This window comes from Mycteria americana, chromosome 9, assembly GCF_035582795.1.
Source record: "Mycteria americana isolate JAX WOST 10 ecotype Jacksonville Zoo and Gardens chromosome 9, USCA_MyAme_1.0, whole genome shotgun sequence".
In the NCBI taxonomy this organism is placed as follows: domain Eukaryota; kingdom Metazoa; phylum Chordata; class Aves; order Ciconiiformes; family Ciconiidae; genus Mycteria; species Mycteria americana.
The window spans coordinates 2,421,477-2,446,689 of record NC_134373.1 but is presented as its reverse complement, the minus strand read 5'-3'; the positions used below and the strand labels follow the sequence as shown (position 1 = coordinate 2,446,689).

The following is a 25,213-nucleotide window of genomic DNA, read 5'->3' as shown; positions in this document are numbered from 1 at the left end:
ACCGATAACCTCTCTAGGGAGAAGGGCAACTTCTACAGGTGCCTGACACCTACCTGATAAACCTCATCACACGGGATGCTAAACACCAACAAGAAGATACAGCTGATACCTCAGACCTCCTAAATGATTAGTATGCTCTGCACGCCTTGCTTTGCAAGCAGGTCAGACCTGCAACACGACCAAGGCTGTTGCCTCCAAGATGCCCACGCTTACCGGCTGAAAGCAAAGGCTTTGAAAAAGAGTCTAGCAAGAAGGTCTCTTGGTTTGAGCAAGTCAACATTTTGGGTACACAGATCATTTAAGTCCTCTGGGCAATCTACTCGGAAAAACTACAACGTGAGGTCACTGTGACTTCCATGTGTTGCCAACATGAGAGACAACAGCCGCAAGTGGTGCGGGCACGCGCGTGGTGGGACCGACCTGGGTTTAGTTTCCTGCACGTGCTGGCTCAACATCTTTCACCTTGAGCACAAGCTATGAGGAGAAGTGAAACTGCTCCCTCCCCAGCACCCACATTTTCAAAATTTTTCCTTCATCTCACACGTGCCTTGGGAAAGTATATGGCGTTTCACTTGAAAATTAAGTGACAAGACCTAAAGGAAACTTAATACAGAAATGAGTTGCTGTATTCAAAAGAGAATGTGAAGAGGGGACAGTAAGCAAAGCCTAAGATTCCGTATGGCACAAGAAAACACACAATATTGATTAGCTGATTTTTTTATTACTCTGATCCCCAATTCCCCCATTCAGTGTGTAGGGAAAATAGTCAGAAGGGGGAGAAACAGCTCGGGACTTCCACCTGCACATACAAAGAACAAAAACTAAAGCAATATTGCCCTGACAACCAGACCCTGTCTCTCCCTTCTGATGCTTGACTTAACCACAACCACATTTCAGCTTTCTCCAATGTTCAACCAGGTATCAAGTGAGAGGTAAGAGGCACAAAATACCGTCTCTAACATATGTCCTTTAACTCCAAAACATCAAGCATCCTCCGAAGTGAATGACTTTTCCCTCCATTATATGCCAATAAACTACACTAAGCTTGCCTACTCATACGTTTCCCCAAATAAACAAAGTGTTCAAATAGCCCTCCATATTTCTCAGACAAAAACACCACGATGCCTGAGGAAATCCTGTGAATAACAGCGTGGCCTTTGCACCCCTCTTCTTCTCACCACAAAACTGATACCCTCTCCCTTTGCATACAAAGCCTCCCGGTGAGAGGTTACTTCCCACCTCTTTCCCTTCACCTAGAACTACGCATTTCTCGCTGTTCAGGATTCACGACCACTCAAATTAGTTAAGATTTAGTGCGTGAAAACTTATTGAACTTTTTTTTTTTTTTTTTTAAATTAAATCGAAGTGGCCAAGACACAGTTTTCCAGATTTTAACAGATTTCCAATTTTTAAAAAGAGATTAACTACACTGCTTGCTAGTTGCCTCTTTTCCTCAGCACGTAGCACATCAGTAGGCTGTACTCACTACAGCAGCAGCTCACCCCGGAGCAGAAGCTGAACACCACATTCCCGAGGCAAGTGTTCCCCCCTCTCCTCTTTCCCCACCAGCTCTGTATTATGACAGCCTCGGCCAAAAATGGCAAGCGAACCAAAAATTTCATCTGTAAATCAGTAGATTAGATGTACCTCTGCAGATAAATAGCCAGGCTAAGGCCCTTTCTGAGCACCACGATTTCTGAAGAATTGGAAAGCAAGCAAGCTTCACGTGGGTTTGCTAGGAAAATACTGACAGAGAAGAGTGTTTATGCGTTCACTTTAGAAGCAGTAGCTCTAGCCCTGTGGAAACAACATACCGAAGCTGTTTCTGACCCACCTTGTGGCAAACCAGCGTAGCACCAACACATCCACAAAAATATCAGCAGATACAATCAGTCACGCCAACACCTTCACAGCAGGTATTGAAACCTTCACTTACAAGTGATGAGTCCCTCATGTATGCAAATTAATGCTATTTTATATTATACTAGTGCCAAAAACGTAACCAGTCAGAGGGCAAAACTGCCAGGAACAACAGAAAAGCATCAGCTTGGGCTCCAGTGAGAGCGAACATGCTAAGACCTTTGCCCATGGCTGGGGCGTGTTACTGCATTTAGTCAGAGACCCCAAATATTTGAAAGACATCTAGTGATTTGAGAATACAATTATATATATATTTATATATATATATATATATATATATATTCCCCCCCCCCCCCAGTATCCCAAAGACCATATCGGCATATTTAATTTTACAGCACTTCAGGCTCTCCAATACGTTCCTCCTTATAGGCACCCACAAAGACAAAGGTGCCTGGCCAGGAGAGCTTTATTAAACGTGATGCTACAAGCTGATGCAGAAAGCAGTGATCAGGAAGAGCAAGATGTGTATTTCAATTAAGAAACCACTTCACTAACTCATGTAGTACAACTAGAGCCTTCTTCCCTTAAGATACGTTACTAAAAACCATGCACAATCCTCAAAGAAAGGCAGTGTGTTTCCTCCCTCTTTCTCCTTTTATTCATTTCCATAAGTTGTCTCAAGATCGAGACCAAAAAGCGTTGGTGTTTTAAAGGTAACACAGGACTTATTTTCTTGATCAGAATATTCAATTGTTTCTTAACAGAGAAGTTCGTGGATTTATATTTTAAATCACTTTCAAGCTACCCACCAAACTGACAAATTTCTTTAGGAGCTTAAATGGTGAAAAAAGTGAACATGAAAAAAGCATTAACACAGTTAGTTTTGTGTCGGACTACTAATGTTAACTTCTCAAAAATCACACGAACCCAAAGCAAGTTTCCTCAAACCTGACTATAAAATCTACACTTGCAGCACAGCTTTATTTTTCCCCTAGACAACTACTTCCAAAAGCATTCAGGAGGCATCTACCTCCTCCTCCTCTTCTCAGCTGGTAAGAGAGGACTCCTTAACATCTCACCTCAGCGCCTGCATTTGAAGGGACAAGGCAGCCACCTCTTTTCTACCAGATACGAACCCAGCACATGAAATTAAAATCTAGCCGAATCGGCCTTCTGTTGTTCAGTGCAGTGCTTGGCATTACTGCTCCGGGTCTCTGCACACTATTAACCTCTGAAAACTAGGAGCAATAAACTTTACACTGGAAAAATCTGACTCCTAATGCAATTTCTCTCTTAATCAGGACTAATACTTGTTTTAAGGATGATACCCCACAGTATGACAAATATGCCAGCATGTTTTTACAGTAGTCATATTCCTGTCTCCCATCTTTTATATACAAACAATCTGAGTCACTTCTCTTTATTTATGGATACATATGAAATGCACAAAGTTATGACAAGCATGTTATGGAACAAAAATACCACTCTAACCCAGTTCAGAAATGAAAAAATTCAGCTAACAAGGCTACAACACAATGCTCTGTCAGTTATGACTTGTGCAACACTGAATCATTTATTTGCTTGTGCCAGACATGCTGTAAAATAAATCCAAACCACTATGCCCACATCCTACTAAAGCTTGTTTGTAAAAATGCATAAAAGTATCGATGGCATTTGGCACTTTAAAGCTATCCAGCACAGAAGCCTGACTGCGCTTTGTATTTTTTTTTGGACCAAATTAAATGATTTTGTCCAAAAAGATCACATATTTATCCTGGCTAACACTTCCTTATTTTACATTCGGATAAACGGGACCCAGGAATACCACCATCGCTCAGGAAAGGGACTGGTCTCACCCAGCTAGCCTAGCACGCTCTCGACCATAATAGAAGCGTCAACATCCATAAGTAAATCTCTGCAGTAGTATTTGATCAGCAGAAGCAAATATCCTTCTGAAAACTGGAAAGAAATCAAGCCCAACATGGATTGCTAAAAAAAAAAGAGGCAGAAGGAAAGACTGGTAAAGAATGCTGAAAAATACATCCATCGGCTTTTCTTTATTGCAACCCTGTGTGCTTCCTCTGCCCCCTCCGAGTCTATTTCTATTCCCCTTAACCTTCTGTAGAGCCTAAGGGTATAACAGCCGCTATAAAAAAAATCCACCAACCACCTCAATTTAAGGACCTCCCAGCCTCTATGGAGAGGACAATCTCTCCCAGTGAGCTGCTAACCATCTTCTGCAGAGTACAAGCTCCGCTCAAGCAGCTAAAGCTGGGGCTCCTACATGACCTTGCGACATTAAGCCTCATCTCCCCACCTGCACTGCACTGTACGGCGACGGGAGCAAACACTCCACGCTTCTCATGCTTCCGACATTCCCAACACGGCCACAAGCTAAAGCAACGCACCCACAGTTATCCTTAGTGGTGAACGTAATGATAGCGCTGTGGCAGAAGAGGCAGGTTTGGCTTTTAACGTGGCCCTTTCCTTCCTCAGCTGTGAGCGAGAGCCGACGATGAGGCTGGAAGCAGGGGAACGACGCAGAGATGAGTCCCTGCACCAACTCCTTCCCAAGGGCAGATGTACAGGAAAGGCAGAGCAGATTTCAGATGGAGCTCCTAATTTGCCCTTCCCGCTGGAGCACAAGTTCACAGCCACAGCTGGTGCTGCTAGCTTCAATAATTTGCGGTGGTATAATCAAATTATTATTTTTGTAATGGTAAGAGTTCTGCTTTTATCCAGGATTATACAAACTGAAGCCTTGGACGGCTCATGCGTGCTGGCCACTGAAAATCAATTCTGTACAGCAGCCACACAGCAGAAGCTTATTTTCCTACCACTGGTTCAGACAACATGGGGGCAAGGTACCCAAGGCAAGTATTCACATCATGCAGCCGTGGTATCACAGAACTGCCCGTACCCTGAGACCATTACCTAATGCTCGGCAATTGTGTTCTGTATTACAACACATAATAGTTGCAGCTTTGGTCTCACCGGCAAGCCCTAAGTTTATCGGTGGGTGTTGTGAATTAGTAGGGCTAAGAGAAGGGGAAGGGATGAACAAGGAAACCCTCTGTAGATCCTCCCCAGCATAAGCTAGCTAATACCACAGTGGACCGGACTCATATCCAACCAACACCTTCCAGTCCTAAATTCTTCCTACTTTATTCTGCAAGGTATTTTGGAAGATATTCATCTTCCAAATTACACCAACAGTTAAACTGAATCTGGTGACCCTCTGCGGGCCCTTCTTGTATTATATAGTTACATCCACTATTAAACTACCATATTTCTCTTCTACTTACCTCGTGCACTGCTGAAATCAAAACAGAAACATAACTGTAGTCACACAAGGAAGCTGCTTCAATTAAAATGCCATTTTGCATACATTCATTTGTCATGCTAAGTTTGGCCTATGCTTTCTCTCACCTCTGTAAACATTATTATCAACTCACATTTGGAAAAAGACATTTACCACACGAGAAGTGGGCTAGTGAAGCATGGCCCCAGCGGCCAATTCTTAAATTCAGATGCTTTTGCCTGATTCACTTTGCCACTCGGCCAACGGGTGTTTGGATCGGAGCAGCTCGTCCAGTTAGAGCTGGACAACAGGAGCCAAGCACAGATGCCTACCAAAGGTATTACCAAGTTCTCTGTCTTGGGTACCACAGGCGATTTGTAGGGCTCGAGAAACTGATTGTGTTTCATTAAATCTGGACTTCCATGTGGCAACCATCACAGCGATCTGGCCTCAACAACTCTGTGCTGCTGGCTTGACAAGCTGCTGGTTTGCTATCCACTACGAGGAGGTTTCAGCCCTCATCTCCAGCCTCCGTGTTCAGAACGCTTAAAAGGGCAAATCTGGGAAATTCCCCCAGTCTGTGTCTGTGTTATTTTTGCCTTTTCTTCCACCTATATGGAAAATGGCTCAGCCAAGGGAATTGTAAGCAGCTATTATACCACTGTTCATTCTTATAGTAAAATGTAGGGTTTGATTCACTATATGAACCTTTGAAATAGTCTTTTTTTAATTCAATATAAATTCAGTTAAATTCTTTTAAGAGAGGGAGAAAATACATTTGGTCCTTGAAGAAATTGTGAAAAATTATTACAGTGCGATAAAAGGAGCTTTACATACCTGCTGACTTCCCCTTCCCCTCTTACAGAAGTGTAAGACTTCCCTACTGAGAAGACCACCCTAGGAGGCTGGTTCATGTAGCCAAACAAGTTGAAACAGCAATAAAATACAAATAGATCTTTGAAGCATGACTATAAAAATAGAAGATATATAAACTTCATAAAGATAGTTCTGTTGAGGAAAAATGCTTTGTTTTTTAAAACGGCTTTCTATATTTTTTTCCCCAACAGTAGACTTAATGAAGCTTAGATGATTTTCACTTGAGCATAACATTTTCAGGATGTTTTTCAGAGATGGAAGTAAATATAAACTCACCACTTTCAGTTCTGGTACAGATCGGCTTAGTGTCCATTCCTGGCTATTTACAAAGGCATCTGTAAAAGTGGACAACATTCAGAAAATCAGTACAATGACATTTAATGGTCTGCCGCACAGGATTTCATGCTAAGGCTTTGGGTACATGAGACCAAAAGTCCCACTCAATCTTATGACACTGACAGCCCAACACGAAAAACACTAGGGGTTTGGATAAATTACGCAAAAAAACCCAGGAATACCAGCAATTACCATTCTGCAGAATGGATGCGCTCGCTGTAGCAAGTCTAGCTCTGTCATCTCCACTGGCATTGGCAAGCTCAAACTAACCCCAGTCCTTCAGGGTTGTGAAAAGACTCCTTCCAGTCTGTAACCTGCTTCCCATGCACCGTGATACATTCCTTCTCCACAAGAAAAGCCCTCGCCTGCTCATCACACTAAATGTCAACACCTGCGGCCGCCACGGTCAGCAGTAACTCCTCCACCCAGGTAAACGAGAATATTTGCCTGTTCTAAAAACATGATAATTTTTACTGCACATCATACATAATGTCAACAACTGCAACTACCAGCCTCAGTGGTAACATCCCTGCCCAGGTAAGGGAGAATATCTGTTTATTCTAGAAACGTGCAGTTTTTCAGCAGCACAACCTAGACAGAAATAAACCACAGAGCCATTTACTACAAAATTAAAAAAAAACCGCTGGGGGCAGGAGGGGGTTGATTCCTGGAAAACTGGCGAGTTAAGTTCACCACTGCTCCCAACAGAAATGAAGTCCTTAGGGCTGCACCCGGGTCCAACCTCACTGACAAGTCCACGCACAAAAAAGGAGAAATAAGGCTCCATTCTCCTACCTCTAAAAACACTTATCATTTTGTTCCTTCTGTAAAGGTCCAGTCGACTGAAAGCAAACAGACCATCACGTTTCCGTTACAAATCCAAGCAGCGTTACTCCGAATCCCTATTTAACCCTCTCCAAAACCATGCAACCCAGATGAATGACTGCGGGTCACACGCATGCAGGAACGCTCCGACCAAGCGGAGGAGCTGGAACTCCGCAGTAATTAACAGCGCTGAACTCGAGTAGTCCCGGTGTTACAGAGCCAATTCCCAGGGTTATAGGAAGTAACGGGTGAAAAGTTACGCCTGACCACGTTGTCGGTAAGCAAGCAAAGGTTTTGCCAGCCATTGCTTCCCCTCTGATACGCCGTTCAGGAGAGGAAGAAGCCTATTTCATTATATCTTTTGATCCAGACAATAAAAAAGTTGGAAGCAATTTCCCACCCCAGATGGTATCCTCACTAACTTAAGAAATCATCAGCTGTGAGCAAGCTTTCCCACTGGCTAATTAAAAACTATCTCAAAGCAAACTTGTATTTTGCATTGTATCTCTGTTCCCCACTAAATATACTACTTTTGTTCAATATTACAAAGACATATTAGCCATGAATTTGGAAGCGTTCTCCATCTTTATCACATTGCTTTACATTTCAGCTACAAAGAGAAGCTTGTGTGTGCTAGCAGGACATAAGTATTTACATGAAAACACTTCAGAAAAAATAAGTATTTTGGTATATTACAATCTTGAGCTGCCTCCCACTCGCTCACTGGAAGGAGAAGGAAAACCAAAGGCTCAAACGAAGATGCTCGGAAGACTTGGGTTAACCTTTTGGCACTCCAGCTGCAAGAGAAGACATTATGGTCATTGGGCTCCTGTTGCGTGATCTGAAGAAGTCCAATCTGATCAAAACCTCAAGTCCCAGGTTTATGCCTATATTGGATGGGGCTGTACACCAGTTAAAACAAGTGTCTTGCGGTAGTCAGGCCTGACCAGGAAGCAGCACACAAATCATCTTCCCACAACCCAATGCTTGTCAATTCTGGTTTAGGTAGTAAAGGTTTAAGAAAGCAAATACTGCCTGTAAGTATTTTTCTTTTTTCCTCCATGATCGTGTCAGCATTTCTTACCATAGAAGGAAACCCAAGGTTTACTAAATATGCCTGGGAAAAGCAAGCTAAGCATTTTAGAGCTAACCATGACGATTTCAATTAACAGGTAACAATGGCTTGAAGCACTATGGAACGGTAAAAATGAACAGCACCTTCTATTTACCACCTCATCCTGAGCTCAGAAAGAGCTGTTTATGTTGAAGTAGCAGGCAAGCATTTGTCAATCATCACCACCGTCCCAGACCAAACAAAGGCTCCAAGCCAAGAAAGGGAAAGATGAGGACAGAGAGGATGGCAAAGGATGAACTGTGCTTTGACAGCCCGGGTGAAGAGAAAAAAAATGCACGTCTCGAGAGCTGTCGCAGTCCTCTTCTCCAAAAACATTCCTCCTTTTTAAGTAATTCAGTGCAGCTGGAATACATATTATTTACTGCATTGCTTGGGAACTACCCCATCAGCATATAAAACGGCTGCCCCAGGTCCGGCCGAAGATTCAGCTATGGCAGTATCCTTTTACTACAGCAGAGACCAGTAGATGATACTTGGTAAAGAACAGGAGACACTTGCAGAACAATCTCTTTTTCCTGTAGACCAAATGCAATTGAGTTCCATGACTTCCCGAGTCAAAGGTGTCCCTCCATTTAAATGGGCAGGGACACAGGATTCACACAGGGTAGAGATACCCAACCTGAGCAGTCACTGCCCCGCTTTCTTGCCTCCAGCCAGAAGACAATCTGGAAACCAGGGGCATGTGAAAACTGAAGTCTCAAACCAGAGGAGTCAGGAAGATCCATCTGTACCATGCGAGGCCGAAAATAAATTTGAGATGCAGACAAAGCAGCAGCAATATTTCAATCAAGAACACAGCTTAACAGACGTGCTCTAGGAACCTTATGATTAAGGCACTCAAAAAGGACCAGTGTCAACTTGGTCTAGATGTTCTCCTTCCTCCACCCTCCTGTGGTAAGGAAGATTTTTCCTTTACAGTGAGCAATGGAAGATATCGGATCACGGTAGTGTGGATACGAGTGCCCAACCTGAGCTGACAAGCAGTGCCTTGGGCTCTTCTGCTGTCAGAGGACAGAGCTGAACGTGCAACCGCTGTTGTGACTGCCTCAGCCCAGGTCCCAGAGCATCTCAACAGCCGGTGGAAAGACTGCAGAGCACCGAAACAGCAGGAATCAAAATGCCACCTCCAGAAACCTGCAATAGCCTTTAGCATAAGAGGAATCCTTCCCTCACTTGTCCTGACAGTACACTACCAATTCTCATGGTTTTGCTTCGAACTATTGTTGATTTGGGAAGTGGTGGAAAAGGAGAAAAAACTGCCATCCAACCCAACCATGATGGGAAAGAATTGACCATAAAGAGAAGCCAACAAACCAAACAGTTCCTTTCCACACAAACCTACTTCTTCAGAGCATAAAGGGCAGATTTCCCAAGTGATGCTTCTGTAACTTAACCTACTTCTTATTTTGGTCATCGCTTGTGGAACAGTAATAGAGATTCACAGTTATTTCAAATGCACGAAAACGTGCAAGTGCCGATTTAAATTATATCACTGTATGTTTAACCATTACTCCCTGCCCAGTAAAGGTATCAACTAATTTGCACTTATCAGTCTGATGCTTCCGCTCATCACTTTTTCTTTTTCCTTCTTTAAACAGGACTCATTAGTCAGCTGATAATTATACCAATAGCCTTCATATTACAGCAAGATTACAGCAGAGCTAACAAGTAAAATCCACGTCTCACCATGCAAAAACTTGAATATCAGGTCAAGAAAGACTACTCTAGGTAAGCCTGATTCCATGGAATAGTTTTTATTAGGTATTAATTACATGTAACTGCATGACAGACCCAAGTTACCCTGCATTCCTCTTCATAACACAGATATTCCTCCTCATCTATTCCATAGCTCTGTTTCAAAATACTTTTTCCTGACAATTAATTCCAGAACTGCACATTTGTACAGTTTGATGATATGTTTGTATAGCATGATTTGAACATGCCCGCTTCTCCCTTCCCCATACCTGCGCCTGCATTATTCCTGTCTTCATTACTATCTGCAAAAGATAGATAAACGGATAAAAATTAAACTTGCCACTTTATCTGCAAGACTCTGCAGCAGGAAGAACTAGCCAAGGCCGTACAACACAAGGAGGTTTCCGCTGATCTCCAGATTCTCAGGTGTCAAGGAAAACCATCAGTCTCAGGCAACTATTATGCCTGACTGGCGGGGGTGTATGTGTGTGAAACAAAATGTGAGAACTCTCTATTAATGTCAACAAGCTTCAATAAAAAAGAAGCATTGGTTTTTATCACCACAGAAGATTAAAAAAAGACAAGTGAACAGATCGCTGCTACTGCTACCGACTTGGAGAACTGCAAAAAATCCACCATTTAAGCCAAGGGGTAGACTCACAAGGGTAACAAGAACATCAGAAGCCCTGTCACACTTTTTTTTTTTTTTTTTAACAACTTTAAATATTACTTTGTAAGATCTGAACATTCCAAGAGCAGAAATTAGGTAGGAGAGGCAATGAAAGGTACATTTCCAAAAAGCCAAGAGGCCAAAAGACAAAGCAGAAAGATGGCAGTTGGCGAGAGGAAGAGCGATCCAGCCCAAGGGCGTGGATTTATTCACCCTGCTTGGTCCTTCCTTCATTGAACTGCATCAAGACCCCACACCGTGACCTTCCAAAGCAAACTGTCTCAGACATCCAGTACCCTCAATACGGGATATACATGCATTTTAATTCTGATCAGCTATAGGGTAGAAGAAATATAGTAACAGTAACTTGACAAGGTGCTGGACTTCTTGACACAGCTACCTTCTTCTTTTTAAGTGCCTGGTTATTGCTATGTACAGGTGTGTTGAGTGCCCAAAATACTGCAGAATATTTGAAATACCATTTCATTGCAAAATATGCCTGTTAAAAAACAAGCTTGACCTCAACCCAACTAATTTAAACTAAAATTTCACAATACTATTATCTTCAATTTGCAGTTAAAATTACAAAAGGTCTTCCATTGCCATTTTTAAAAAGAAAACAACAACAAACTTTTATTAGGAGATGTACAAGTTCTTCTTCCCTCCCCAGTATAATTTGCACTGGCACGTTTACAAAGAATAATGACAGTTAAAAACAGAACATGTCACAAAACAGCATCTGGTCTCTTTAGCAAAATGAGGTGAACGTACCATCATTTGTACGGAGGTGGAAGTACCCAGGTAACCAATGTAGTTCTACTACAAACGCCTCAGAAAGGAGTGATTTATTCCGAGTTAATCCCAAGACCCATGGAAGTTAAGGTGAAAAGGTCACATACTTGCAGATAGAACATGACAAACAAGCTTGGGGATTTGTTTTTTTCCTTTTTTTTTAAATAAGGAAAACTAACTTATAGCTACAGCATGACTATGAAACATTGGATGCATCAGATTGCAGCATGCAAAGCACCAATTGGGTAGTCCACAAACATACTCTGCTGAAGAAACAAAACCCCACTACCTCATGTTGATTTAAACATATTTTTAAACATATTGGAAGAGATTTGCATAATAAATAGAACCACATGTATGAAGCTGATCAACTGGAGTCTTGTTTGCATTACTTTCTGACTTTGGAATTCAAGTGAACTCAACCTTCACATCTAACTACAGACTATACATATGAAAGGAATGACTTTTGTCAATAATTAATCACAGTTGTATGTCCTGTTCAATTAACTTCTGCATCAATGATCAAAAGCTTCAAATATGCATGGTGTCAATCATTTATTTTTAAAACGCGCACCAAGAAGATAGTTTAAGTTGCATTTTCTTCATCAAGTTTACTTTTCCACAAAATAGCCTTCATTTTTTTCATAATTTTTACCTTTTTTTTTTTTTTTTTTTTAACTTCCACTACTGCATTTAGAGTTTCTCAGTTCCACTTACACATCATTACCCCAAAGTACAAACTACAATAAGGTCCTCGGCTATTTTAAAACCTCAGTTTAGTAACTCATCTCCAGCCAGAGGAACCTTCTCTGTTAGTTTGAATATTAAGAATCAGGTGTAAACGCTATTTTGGTTCCCCATTAACACAACGCTGTGGTGAAATCTTGGGCCTCGATGGCCGCTGTTGGCCAGATCCACGTACTCCATGGCGTAGCACAGCAGCAGACTTCTAAGAAGGTCTGACTGTTTCAACACTCTGTATATAAAAGTCCTGCTTAGAATAACTTTTCAAATAGAAAAACAGATTTCCTTCTTCAAAACCAGTAACAACCACTACAAACTAGATAAATATTAGCAAACCAATGTTATTCAGAGATGACAGGTTCAAGGTCAATCCAACCGTCCGTGATTCAGAAGAGGGAAGGGAGGTCACATATGAAAACCTTAGAAGTTTCGTAGCAATTATAGAAATAACCCCAGGAAAAGCCTGCCTTAGGTGTTCAGCAGTCTGTTTCATCCCATACTTCATTTTTAACGCTGGAGGCCCCCTGCAAACCTAAACGAACTCCATTTACCACCATGGGTAACAGCAGCAAGGCAGCTAATCAGACCACAGAGTAAATACTTTCAACTGAGGCTGATTAGATTTACAGCACCCTCACCATCCTCTGGGTCCCTCCTGCTTAAAAAATCCCCACAAGCCAACAAAGTGTGTCTGTTGATTAATACTTTGGGAGAACCTCAGCTGCCCCAACACCACCACGGCAGTCCACAGCCCACCATCAGCAGTGCCAGCCTCTGCTTCATTCCTGGTACTGCACCGGGCCTCGCTCCACTAACCTTGTTTTGTCCTTTATTGTCACCAAAATATCTCGCCCTTGACTAGCAATTTAATCCAAAGCCTGAGAAGCTCACAGATTTCTTTTCGTCTGATTGAGATGAAAACCTAATGGCAAACCTGTCCAAAAAGAGGGATGAGTGAAGAGCAGGCAGATGTCTCTGCAGTATGACATGAAAAGCCTTAAATCTTCTATGATTCTTGGAAAGCTTCTTAGTAAGAGCTTCCCTCAGGCTATCCCAAATTCCCTTTGCTGTCCTTTTAAATGAGAAAAAGCTATTAAAAAAAAAAAAAAAAGAAAAGCCAAGGGATTTCTCTGGAAACCCTCAGCAAAAGATCCTTTTCTTTTTGATAAGAACAGGAGCCCTCAACAACACACGAATGAAGTTGAAGTACCAATAGCCGCATCACGCCCTGACCCCCCTCAGTAATTTCTGCGTTACAAGCAATATTTAAGAGTCACTTCCTACTTTGAAATAAAAACCTGAGCGCGACCAGGTACAGAAAATATTCCTACAAGTTCCCACTTGTCCACAAAGATGCAGATAAAACCACACATCTCTCTTGGAGCCATATCAAAGGAGCACTTTCAGAATGTATTTCCCAAAGCTCGTGTGCTAATTTTCTCAGCAAAGAGGGAAACATGGAACTTTTGGGTTGAGACTTGCGATACTAATAAAACATGCATTTTTCAGAGGAGGGGTAATCTCTCAGCATACCTCCTCTCCAACTCAGCTCCCAGCATTTCAAGTCAAAGCACCAACTCAATTCTAACACAGTACAGCAGAAAAATATTCTGACACTCTTGTGTTGAAGCTTTGCATAAACTGTTATTTGGAAGAGTGTGTCGTATTCTAAAAGGCCCTTTTTATATATTAATTTTCTCATTCATCTTATACTTGTTCTAAAAAAAAAAAATCTCTCAGCTTTTGATACGGATGCTCTCTGTTTATACATTCAATTCTGTATATAATTACAAACAATAACTACAAAGCAACAACAAAATTTTTAGAAAACCATCCATATCAGCATCAGGAAAAAAGTTCAGTTTTTTTTCTTCCTCCCTACTCACTCAGTTTGATAGAATTATAGATTATTCGGCTTTCCCCTTACGCCACATAGAAATTCCTGCTGCAACTACCTAACCCCAAACAGTCCCCTTCCCCCGAGTCGCAGAAGTGTCATTTATTCTTCTTAGGCAGCTCACCCCAAAGGCAGAATCGCAGCGTGGCCCCGTCCCCTCCCAGCCCTGCTCTGCACAGCTTCGGCTGGGAACTCCATCCAGGCTCTGGTGAGCGTGCCGGGAAGTCACGTCCCATCACGCACGACACTGTATTTACACTTCGTTAATAGGATTAATGCACACGTTGCAGAAGTAGTCATGAAAATTGCCACAAAGCAATTCAATTACAATCCTCAAACAAGAGGGATTTTTGTCAGCTGTCAGTTTAAAAGACTCCCCCATCTCTCCCGGTGTCAGAAAGGATAAAATCCCAAGAGCTCTTACACTTCCAGCATAAATGTTTGATATTGGTCAGATTTATCGCTGGCAATAGCTGCTTGCTAATTATAAGACAGAAAACTGCTCTAAGCTCAGCTTCTTTAAGGCATCAGGCACCTCAGCCAAAACTCATTAGAGCCGCACGTACAGTTGACATCTGAAAAACCATGCCCTGTTACTGAGAACTATATTAAATAGGTATTTAGGTCAAACCCAAAATCTATTTTCCAATAGCAACTGGCAGCTGCGTTATCCTTTGCGCTGCCATGGAAACAAAAGAAGGACCGGTGATGGAAAGAGCTATACAACCTCCACAGTCGACGAGTCAGCCTTTCCTAAAATACACTTCGGGCCTGGGAATTTAAGAGCACTTCTCTGTCACCACGGCACTTCAGTTTTCTCTTGAATTTTTAAATTGTTGAAACTGAAAAGTATTTTGTTGCTGCTAATATTCCCACTCCCCCCCCTCATCTGTCTTACATCTACAGCTATACTTAACCTCGTTGAACACACGGCTTTCGAGTGATTTCAAAGATGTTATCTCCTTAGCTCCCACAGCTGGAAAAACTCCATGCTTCCTACAACAGGGCTGAGATGATGTATAATGTTTCCAAGAATATTCCCCAAGCCAGTTTCAGGCTTGAAGTTTTACACCTAACACCGCCAAAATATTTGTTTTGTCCTTAAATATAACATAGCTCCAACCAAGACTAGTCATCTTAACCTCCCCACCCCCCCCTAAAAAAAAACCACACCAAAAAACACACACACACACAAAAAAAAACCCCAAACACACACCTCAAACCAAACCAGAAACAAACAGAGAAGACATTTTTCCTTGTAAACAGCTTACAGCCTAAATAAATGACATAATCAACAAGAAAAACATCACATTCCCTGTATTTTCACAGTGGGTCAGGTTCCAGAGCTGACACACACTTAGTTTAAGAAAAATTAAAACCCCACAGATAAACCCACTGTTTTCTCTTGAGACAACTCTGCCATTGGAAAGTGCACTTCAAAAAGGGATGTTCTGAGCGAGGACGATCGGGATTACAACTTAATTCCAATAAAATGCACATTCCTTAATACTCAGCAGCAGTCCTCGGAGAAATGTGACATTGAAAAATACTGGTTCTGGCTGGCCCCTTTTACAACAGGGCGATGATGACCACAACAAGATGTTGGAAGGAATATAAAGAGCAGAAAAAAAGAAAGCATCATTGTAGTAAAGCTGTTCCCTGCCCCCGTAAAACTGGGGAATTAAATGATCACTTTGAAACTAAGGATATCTTAACACCTTTTATTTTGAGTCTTATTTAGCTTTTTTTTTTTTTAAGTCTTATCATTTTTTTTTTTAAATGTACTACCTAAGAACAACGGAAAAACCATCCCTGCCAACTGGATTGATATAAAGCAGCCAACCTCCACCAAGCTGGCTGTGCCACCCCATCCATTCCACCCACCCTGTGCCACCCCATCCATTCCACCCCATCCACCCTGTGCCACCATCCACCCTGTTGCCACCCTGTGCTACACCCGTGCCACCCCATCCATCCCACCCACCCTGTGCCACCCCGTGCCACCCCATCCACCCCACTCACCCTGCACCACCCCATCCATCCCACCCCGTGCCACCCCCATCCATCCCACCCACCCTGTGCCACCCCGTGCCACCCCATCCATCCCACTCACCCTGTGCCACCCTATCCATCCCACCCACCCTGTGCCACCCCGTGCCACCCCATCCACCCCACTCACCCCGTGCCCCCCCCTTGCCTCCCCCAGGCACACTGAAGATAGCCTCTTCTTTTCCCAAGCACACGCACTGGGCTAACCCAGAGATATCGCTGCTCTCGCATTCAACAGAGGGGGGAAGAAAACACATCCTTGGCTTAAAATTGTTTCTACAATTACGTCAGCTAGAGCAATCCTATCCAATACACGTGGCTAAAGTCTACTACTTCATATTCTTGCAACAGGAGAAGCGCCGGAAAGCAGCACTGCTCACGTACCAGGGCTCTGGGCTGCCCTGGTGCCTCAAGTTACATCTGCGCCCTGCGATGGAACGGTATTTTTTTCAGGCAATACACAGTATTTCTGTAAGCACCAAAGCCTCAGAGAATGCAGCTAAATGAGTAACCATAGTCGTGTTGGACTTCAGGAAGAAAAAGAAGCCAACGGAGATGAAATGTTTGGTAAACGTCTTATTTTGCTGGGTCTCACCAGAAAGCAGGTCAGTGTCAAAGGTGAGGTCTGTTTTATACCATCTCCTGTCTCAAGGGAAGGATAGAGCCAGCGCAGGAAAGATTACCCCAAATGTAACTAATTGCAAATCTGGTGATAAGGTTTTGAGCTGTAACAAGCCATGCTCGAGACAAAGGAGTGATGTGCTTCTCAAAGACTGCTGAATACCAGTGGTGAAAATACAGGACTAAACCCACGTCCGAGCAAAGACGTCTGTAGTACCCAAGACAAGACACTACAAAAATCATGGCCTATGTTGCCTTTCCTGACTACAGGCACAAACAAGGAATTAGCCCTCCTTATTCAAACCTGAATATTAACGAGAAACCTTCCTACAGTGCATCAAAGATGAAGAGGGACAGCTTATACAGTTGGCAAAAGACGAATAAATGTCAAAATACAAACAAAAAAAAAGACGAAGTGGGGGAAACAAGAGCAGCAACCTAAATTAATATAGAAAATTTCTTGCTGGCTTGCCAAATAAAAAGTCACAACAGAGATGCAAAAAGATGATTGAGACGCATTGCTTGGTAGGCTGAAAAGACTTTTAGCTTTTCAGATAGATAAGACTGGCTGTAACTCAGAAACAAAGCAAAAAATAAACAAGAGGAACCTGGTGACTACTTGGTAGAGGAGAAAATAGTTATTTTATAGGTAAAACACCAACAGTACTCAATGAAAACCAAGTATGCGGTGAATAAGTCAGCCTACTCAGGATTTCCACCACTGGGATTCCACAGAAGAGATAATACTGGGGCAACGTCTGAGCACCACCAGAACCTAAGCAGCATAATATGAAGTAAATAGTGGTAAACGAGCAAAACCACAGTGACCCTGGGGGGAAAAAAAAGGCATAGGAGGAAGGAGATAAAGGGACTATCAAATCATGCTTAAGAAACAGTGACAAAAGCACGAAGTCTTAATAGTGGCAAACACCAAACCCCAGACTAATAATTTACCTGCCTTCCTACTCTGGCACGGGTCGGCAGCAGACAAGAACGGACAAGGTGGTGTCGCACCTTGCCCCTGCTCTCCCCAACTTCGCTCAACCTGCACTTCAGCTAGAAGGAGCCCCTTCACGTAAATCCAGCCCTTCACCTATTTTGTCCATCAGCTAATAGCTGTGCATCTCTGCTAAGGACTGACACTCCCAAGGTCCTACAGGGACTCACAGCTCAATTATCTTGTGGATTATAACAAAAGAAAAGTTTATTGGGCTGTTTTTTTAATCTGCCTCTTACTAGTTTCACAAGATGCTTCTTAATTCTTGTGTAAGAAGGGATAATCAAGACCCATCCCATCTCTACCCCCCTCTTCTCCCACAGTGATCTCCTTCCCAGGCTGCACCATTCTGCCTAGCTGGATTGGCTCTCGCCTGGAACAAACTTACTGCCCTTCTAATGCACCTTTTTGTTCTCCTATACTTATTTCCAGATGCGAGGACCACAATCACCCCCCAAAGCCTTGAGAGATGGGCACGCTACACCCCTTGAGGCATGACAACTTGCTCTGTTTTCTGTCCTTAACACTCTTTGCTTTGAGCCCTGCAGAGCACTTCATTTGCAATTTCCACAAAGCTCTTGCAGATGCCAGGATCTCCACCGAGACTCAGAGCTCATTCAGAGCTGCAGTACAGGAGTTGGGACTGCCCTCTCCCCATGCGACTCTGCACTCATCCACATTATGTTTAATCTGCCAGCACGTCAGCCGCTAACCATCACAAGATTTTTCTGTGACTCTGCGCAACCAGCTCCTGTTTTTCCGCTACCTTGAACAAACAGTAAATTGTCACCCTGATGAAATAGGGTGACAATTTCCCAGGGCACTCATCTTAACCAGAAGAGGCTGCAGCACAGATTCCTCCAAGGCTTGCTGCTGCACTTTTTCAAAGGGGAAAAATAAATAATAATAATCTACTATTTATTCCTATACATTATTTCCTACTTTTTAAGAAGTTATATACACAAGAGGACTCTTCTCCCTCTTATCTGATGGCAGCTCAGCTCGAGTCTCTAGCAAGAGCAATTCTTTCAGTCACCAGAATAAACAGATTTCCCTTGTCCTCCCCTGAAGAACTCCAGTAAACGCGAGGCATGATTTCCCCCAAAAAGCCAAGTTTGCCCTTCCCCAATACATCATTTATCCATCCATCTATAGGAGTTTATTCTCAGTTTCTCAGGATGGTGGTTGCATGCTGTAAGCGTGATTAATGCAGACAGAGGCAAATTCTACCCCCCGTCACACCCATGCAGCCACGATGAAGTCAATACGGTTAAATGGGTGTGATCCAGTAACTCAGCTTGCAAACCAACACTCTCCTACGTGCCTAAATGCTCTTCCCTCTCAAGTAACCTGCAAGCAAGCGGTGCTAGACAAGACTGTAAAGTGAGCGATGGTGCGATCGAGGATGCCTTCTCCTCCTGCGGGGTATCAGCGCTGCCCTGGACCATCTGGTGCAGTCACAGCACGCAGATGCAAAAATATGCAGTATCGAAGTTCAATCACTAAAAAACTGACTTATGGCCCAACTTCCTTGCTTGTCAACCAAAATCTGTGCTCTGGTATCATATGATCATCGATTTACTTTTTCAGTTCTTGAAAATTGTGGCTACAGAAAATGGGTCCGGCGTGTTCGTACAGAAGTACATCTAGAAAAACATTTCCCCTCTCCACAAGGGAAATTATGACTTGTTTATGCAACACATTTCTGAAAACATTTTTTAGAACTCGAGTCATGTCTCCGAGATTGCTATGCTGGTTGTCAAAACAGAGCCTTTTTTTCCCTGACTATACCATATGTAATACTAAGTCCACTTTCCCTAACTTGATATCACCCATGCAAGATTTGGAGATGATTAGTGGAAAATACACAAATAAGACACTGTTCTCCAGAGAACAGCACAGCAGGAATAATCTAATGGTTTTTATATTTAATAGCCTGATGCACATCTAACTTGTTTAAACAAGGCTTTTGTCAAACCTCAAAAAAAAAAAAAAAAGTTAATGCAATCCAAGGCATGCTCTCAAAGGGAATTAATGCTGAGCTGGAACCAATGCGAAAGCCTGAGCTCCAGCAACAAGGAAACAGTGAAAAGGGGCCCCTTGTTATTTCAATTGCAAATAGACCTGCTAAGATAGAAAGGTTTATTTCCTAATAGCTGAGATGGAGACCCTAGAGCAGGAAATCGGGGTGGGGGCAGGTGCTGGAAACACCGGGTTTGTGTCCGTTTGGCAGACTGTCCCCCCAGCCCCGCGGGACAAGCAGAGGGCAGCCCTGGGGGCAGCCCAGGGACGGGCAGGCGCCCCGGATGCTCTCCCGTGCCCGTCTCCGTCCCCGCCACTGCACGGGGACACCCAGGCTCAGCTTCAGCAGCGCACGCAAGCAGTGCGGATACTCACCTCAGGTGCTCCTTCAGATGCCCGATTAGTTTTTATTTTCCTGTAATAAGGATAACGTCCACTTACGCAATTTCATTACCATTTTGCCTAAGAGACTGTTAAGCCACCAAAACATTAAACCACCATGGAACCATCAAAGCATCACTAAAAAACTCTGTCTTAACCGACTGCACAGCCAAGCAAGAGACAGGGTCCTGAAGCAGAGAGAAAGCAAAGAGGGAAAGACTCAGGGCTGCCATTATCTTTTGCCTTAAAACTGTTTACAATATAACAGTTAAAAAAACGTAATATGTGACTAAACGCTCCATTAGAAAAGCGGCTTCCTTCCCCAGCTTCCTATTTAAAAAGCACCTGTTATTACAAGGCACTTCAGAAAACAGCAGACCTATACAAGTAGGAATTATTTATTTTGGAAACTCAAAACATTCGTTAGGTGAACTTTAGACTTGGTGACTAACTATAACACAAAGCCTCTTTCAACTTCCACTCACAGATAAAACTGCAAGTTTGTAGGGAGCTGAAGGCAAGCAAATCAATCACTGTGATCCCAAGAGCTGCAACCACCCGCTCCCACTCCTCCGCCTTCTCCTCCCAGGCAGCCTGTCCCGCCTCACCCTTGGCTCCTTCAGGGCTCTGGAGCAGCGGCAAGAGAGTCGGGCAAAAAGGACGCTGCAAACCACACAAGCTCACGTTCAATTCCACTTTTTCCAAACCTCCACAGTTACCGCAAAGTTTGAAAGGTCTGACGTGTCACATCAAGTCTGCAAGGGGAGAGGGACAGAATGATTATCACCATTACACGAGCCATGCTCACAACCCACCTTCCCACAGCACGGGAAGAATTGGCGCAATACCTCGAAACGCTGGGACCTAAATCAAGGCAGAACCAGACGTGCCTCTGAGGCTACCGTGACATTTTATTGGAAGCAAAAATATCCAGGCTATACACAAATACCAATTTACTAATACTTCTCCATTTGAGGTTTATAAAGCTGAATATTTAGCTTTGCTAAAACTGGTAATATTACATTTTTTTAAAACATTCACTCAGGAATAAAACTGTTCTCGGTCTTCGCAAAAATCTTGCCCTCTGGCTATATTCTCATTTGTGTTTCCTGGGTGAAGCCAAGAAACTCAAGTACGTTTTCAGAGCTTCATCAGGTTCCCATCACCTCAGGCACGTACTTTAAACTCAAATGATTGTACTAGAAATGATATCTTTAAAGAAGCACATGCAGAGTTCAGGAATCAGAAAACAATTTAGCTACACCTAAGAGACCTGCCCATTCTTACTTACAAACCTGCTCTAATGCTTTTGTAGCCACTATTTTTACAACCCGCAAGTGAGCCCTATTACAAGGAGAATTGGAAAAAGAATCCATTTTTGCAAAAGTCCTCTTGCTGCATTCTTCACGCTGTCCTGGCTCGACCTGTGCCATATTCCAGCAAGCCACGCTGTAAGCCGACTCCTTGCTAAACCCAACACCTAAGAAACACCTCTCTCTTCATATTCTGTTCCCTGTTAGTGCCATAACCTCCTATTGCCTTTTCATGAGCTGAGAAAAGAAAGCTGTTCCGTCGTGGCTTTTACTCTTTTTCACCTTTGTACTACTTCCTAAGGTAAACTCAACCACATTAGCGACTGAAATTTGTTATGAGAAATTTTTTTATGTTTGGAAAAAAAAAAACGAAAGTCAAAACCACATGAAGATCTAAAACGTACTTCAAAGCTAACAAGAAGGGTGTCAGCCTGTACCCTAGCAACAACACTAGCACAGGCTCTTAAAAAAATAATTAACACAATCAAGTACAGCCTTAAACCCGTAATAAGACGCAGTCATTTGGAAGCAGTACAATGGAAAACCAGGAGGCAAACAGCTACAGTCTGCGTATCTTAACAAAACCACCCAAAAAGCAGCAGCACAACACGCTACACTAAACGCACGCTTCCAGCATCTTGGAAATCATCAGAGGGACCAGCTCTTACCCCCTGCGTAAAGCTGTTCTGTCGGAGCCTTGTGATGGCTGTGGTGCTACCTCGCACGCCGCCGCTCCGACCGGACACAGCGCAAGCCTCGTCTTCAGGGTGCAAAAATGGCAATTTCTCCATTTTTACCATTTGGGGACTTCCCTTTCGATTCTGCAAACCAAGACTGTGCTATGAAAATCCTCTGGCCTCTCCACATCACCCTCTGCTAGATGGGAGCACCACGACCGGTACCAGGAGAGGGCAAACGAAAGGGCAACGCACACCAGCCAGCCAGGCCTCAAATATTTTGGACAATCCTATTATCAGGGACAGCAACGAGGAGACTGGGTTCGGCATATTTACCTCATCGACGTGCGCTGATTTTTCGCAGTTAAAACAAGTTTGACAATTTCTGTTCAACCTTCCATGGTGCTACCGAAAACTGAACCTGCACGAAGAAGGGGGAACTCAAACTGTCTTTGGGATAGCATATACAGAGACAACATGTGGTTAGCACATCAAGTCAGCTACTGGTGCAGATCAAAACAATTTTTGGCTCCTCCTCCCCGTTTAAACGGATTTATTTTTTTCCCAAGCAAAGGCAGGCACCAGGACGAGCACAGTGCACGCTGCAGCTGCTGCCAACAGCTGTAGCAGGCCCCATCATAGCTACAGGATTTTATTTTTTTTAAGCTACAGTGCATAAGAGTTCACATCCCAAATCGCAAACAAAGCAAACCCCAAAATAAACTTCACTGTCTTACTAATTAAAGGGATTTGTTCCTTCAGGAAGGCTGACATAAACCACTGCTGTGGGGTTAAGAATGTATTTTTAGCACTCAGGCCATCCAACATTTTTACTGCGACTGTGCGAGCAAGCCAGAGCCTGACTACCCATGCAGCACCATTAAAAGCTGTGTCTAGGAAGCGGGTTTTTCACATAACTTTATTCGAAATGCCACAGGACATTCGCATAAACTAATTCTCAACAATACAGGAATTTCTTCTCCAGCGCCCAGGTTTTCATTCCTTGTACAGCAGCCAGTTAAGCGTTCGTGGTTGTCTTCAACTTGCCTTGCCATGCTGGGTCGGGCACGGACACCCTATGTGACAAGAAACTCAACAAGCACACCTGGATATTACCGATAATCTAAAAAAAGGTTTTTTTGCCTAATAATTTTTCAGCTGGAGGTTTAGTGCTCTGTCAACGAGCGTGCACGGCAGCGTCCGCCACGCAGCAGCAGCAGGATGCATGCGAAATACAAGTTACGCAAACGCCAGCTTTCTCCCCCAACAGCCTGTGCAGAACATATCACTTACCGCACAGCGTATGCCAAGAGCAATCGTTTTCTTATCATTCATAACGGAAATATTCTAGCAGAATTCAACTCAAATTGTAATAGATATACCTGGTTTTATTTTAAGAAATCTGACACGTGTATTCAAAACACACATTTTTAATTGCCATTGCTGACCTTTCTATTTACTTCATAGAAGCGAGGGGGGTTTTTTACCATCCTGCAGATTACATTGTGAATTACTGATATTCTTTACAAGATAACAAAAGCCTGATCTCAACAGTGAAAGGCGGAGGAAGAAAGGAAGGGTTTTGAAACCAAAGGAAAACCAGATATTTCCAAGTTAACTGTCTTCACTTTGCTCTAGGGAATTGTGTTCCCAAAGCTATGGAGTATGAAAATGGCACCTCCCCAATGACAGCTGTCACCCCCCCAACCTTGTGACACAAGGTTTTTTCAGTCTGCATTCAGTGTGCTTTTAAAGCTTACAATATTTAAATAACCAAGGGGAAAAAACAGCCAAATTTCAAGCCCAGAGCACAAATTACACTTGAGGATGAGAGCAACAACTGCCTTAGCCAGTGCCCCCCAATGGCAGTCGGTGTCGTGTACTGTGTGCCATCTCACGCAGCCGATCTTCTAAGAGGGCAACAAGCTTCCGCTTGAAACGTGGTCCCAAATGATGCTTGTAAGGTTGTTCCAACCACATTCCAGATTTCTTTCTCAAGAGCTCAAGTCACCTAACCCCAAGATTAGTAAAACAGCATCAAGCTGTACCTCATGGAGAACAGAGCTGGAAAAGCGACGTGCCTCCTGCTTGGTATATTCTGTTTAGGGAAATCCAAAGCTGGTTTAATACAGAAGTCTTCAAATTAAGCAGAGGTGCTTATTAGCCATACGTGCAGGAGAATAATGGGAGAGGCCTTTGCCTCCGGTTATAACTCTAAAAATGAGATGTTCCCAGTAGTGAAATCTCCCCATTCCACACATTCATAATGTTCTTCCATATTTATGGATAAATAAAACATTTTGTATCCTAAATACCAACAAGAGCCAGCCAAGAAAACCCAACTCATTTTATAATAGGCGGTTTGGGTGATTCACAACATCTGACAGACAAGTCTCCGGACCATTTAATATAAGGCAGAGGTAATACAATATATATCAGCTGGCTCCAGTTAACACTTCACCTTTATCACTGGCAAAAGTATTTCCTTATGGGCTGAGAGCCACTCAGTACTTGTGCCTCTGCTGACTCACAGAAATACTAACCAGCCTTTAAAAGGTGGTGTTCCACCATGCTATGCAAATTGCTGCCAACTCAGGGAGACCACAGTTAACGATTTGACAAGACGTATCTGGGTATAGAACAGAATATCGGCTATGAAATAACATCAGAATGAACAGTTCTAGCAGCTCGTACTTATTTATGTTAAAACAAAGTCCTTCCAGTTAGTAAAATGCGCAAAAAAAGGGGAAAAGAATATGGTTTCCAGATAATCCATGTTGTCCAGCTCATTTTCCTCTTATTCAGACAATAAGATGAATATCTCATGACAGTTTGCTCACCTTATCTGCCTCGGTGCCAGCCTCCAGTGCAAGTGCATAATATTTACATATCATTTGGGACTGGCCAGTTCACTGGGGCTGCAGGTTATCAGCAAACCTAATGGAATAAGAATATCAAACCATGCTGCCCTTTCCTCTGGTAGCAGCTGCAGAATCTATATAAGGCTAAGCAAAAGGTGAAA

The 25,213-nt window shown here is 43.0% G+C and overlaps 1 protein-coding gene across 3 annotated transcripts in view; it reads right to left on the bottom strand.

Moving 5' to 3' along the window:
• The window catches only part of AGAP1 (ArfGAP with GTPase domain, ankyrin repeat and PH domain 1), a 386,681-nt gene that overhangs the window by 255,863 nt on the left and 105,605 nt on the right, over nucleotides 1-25,213 (bottom strand). For all 3 annotated transcript variants that reach the window (XM_075511168.1, XM_075511170.1, XM_075511169.1), the window contains exon 2: nucleotides 6,314-6,372. In XM_075511168.1, the coding sequence (XP_075367283.1) occupies nucleotides 6,314-6,372 (59 nt within the window). The remainder of the gene's footprint in view (nucleotides 1-6,313; nucleotides 6,373-25,213) is intronic.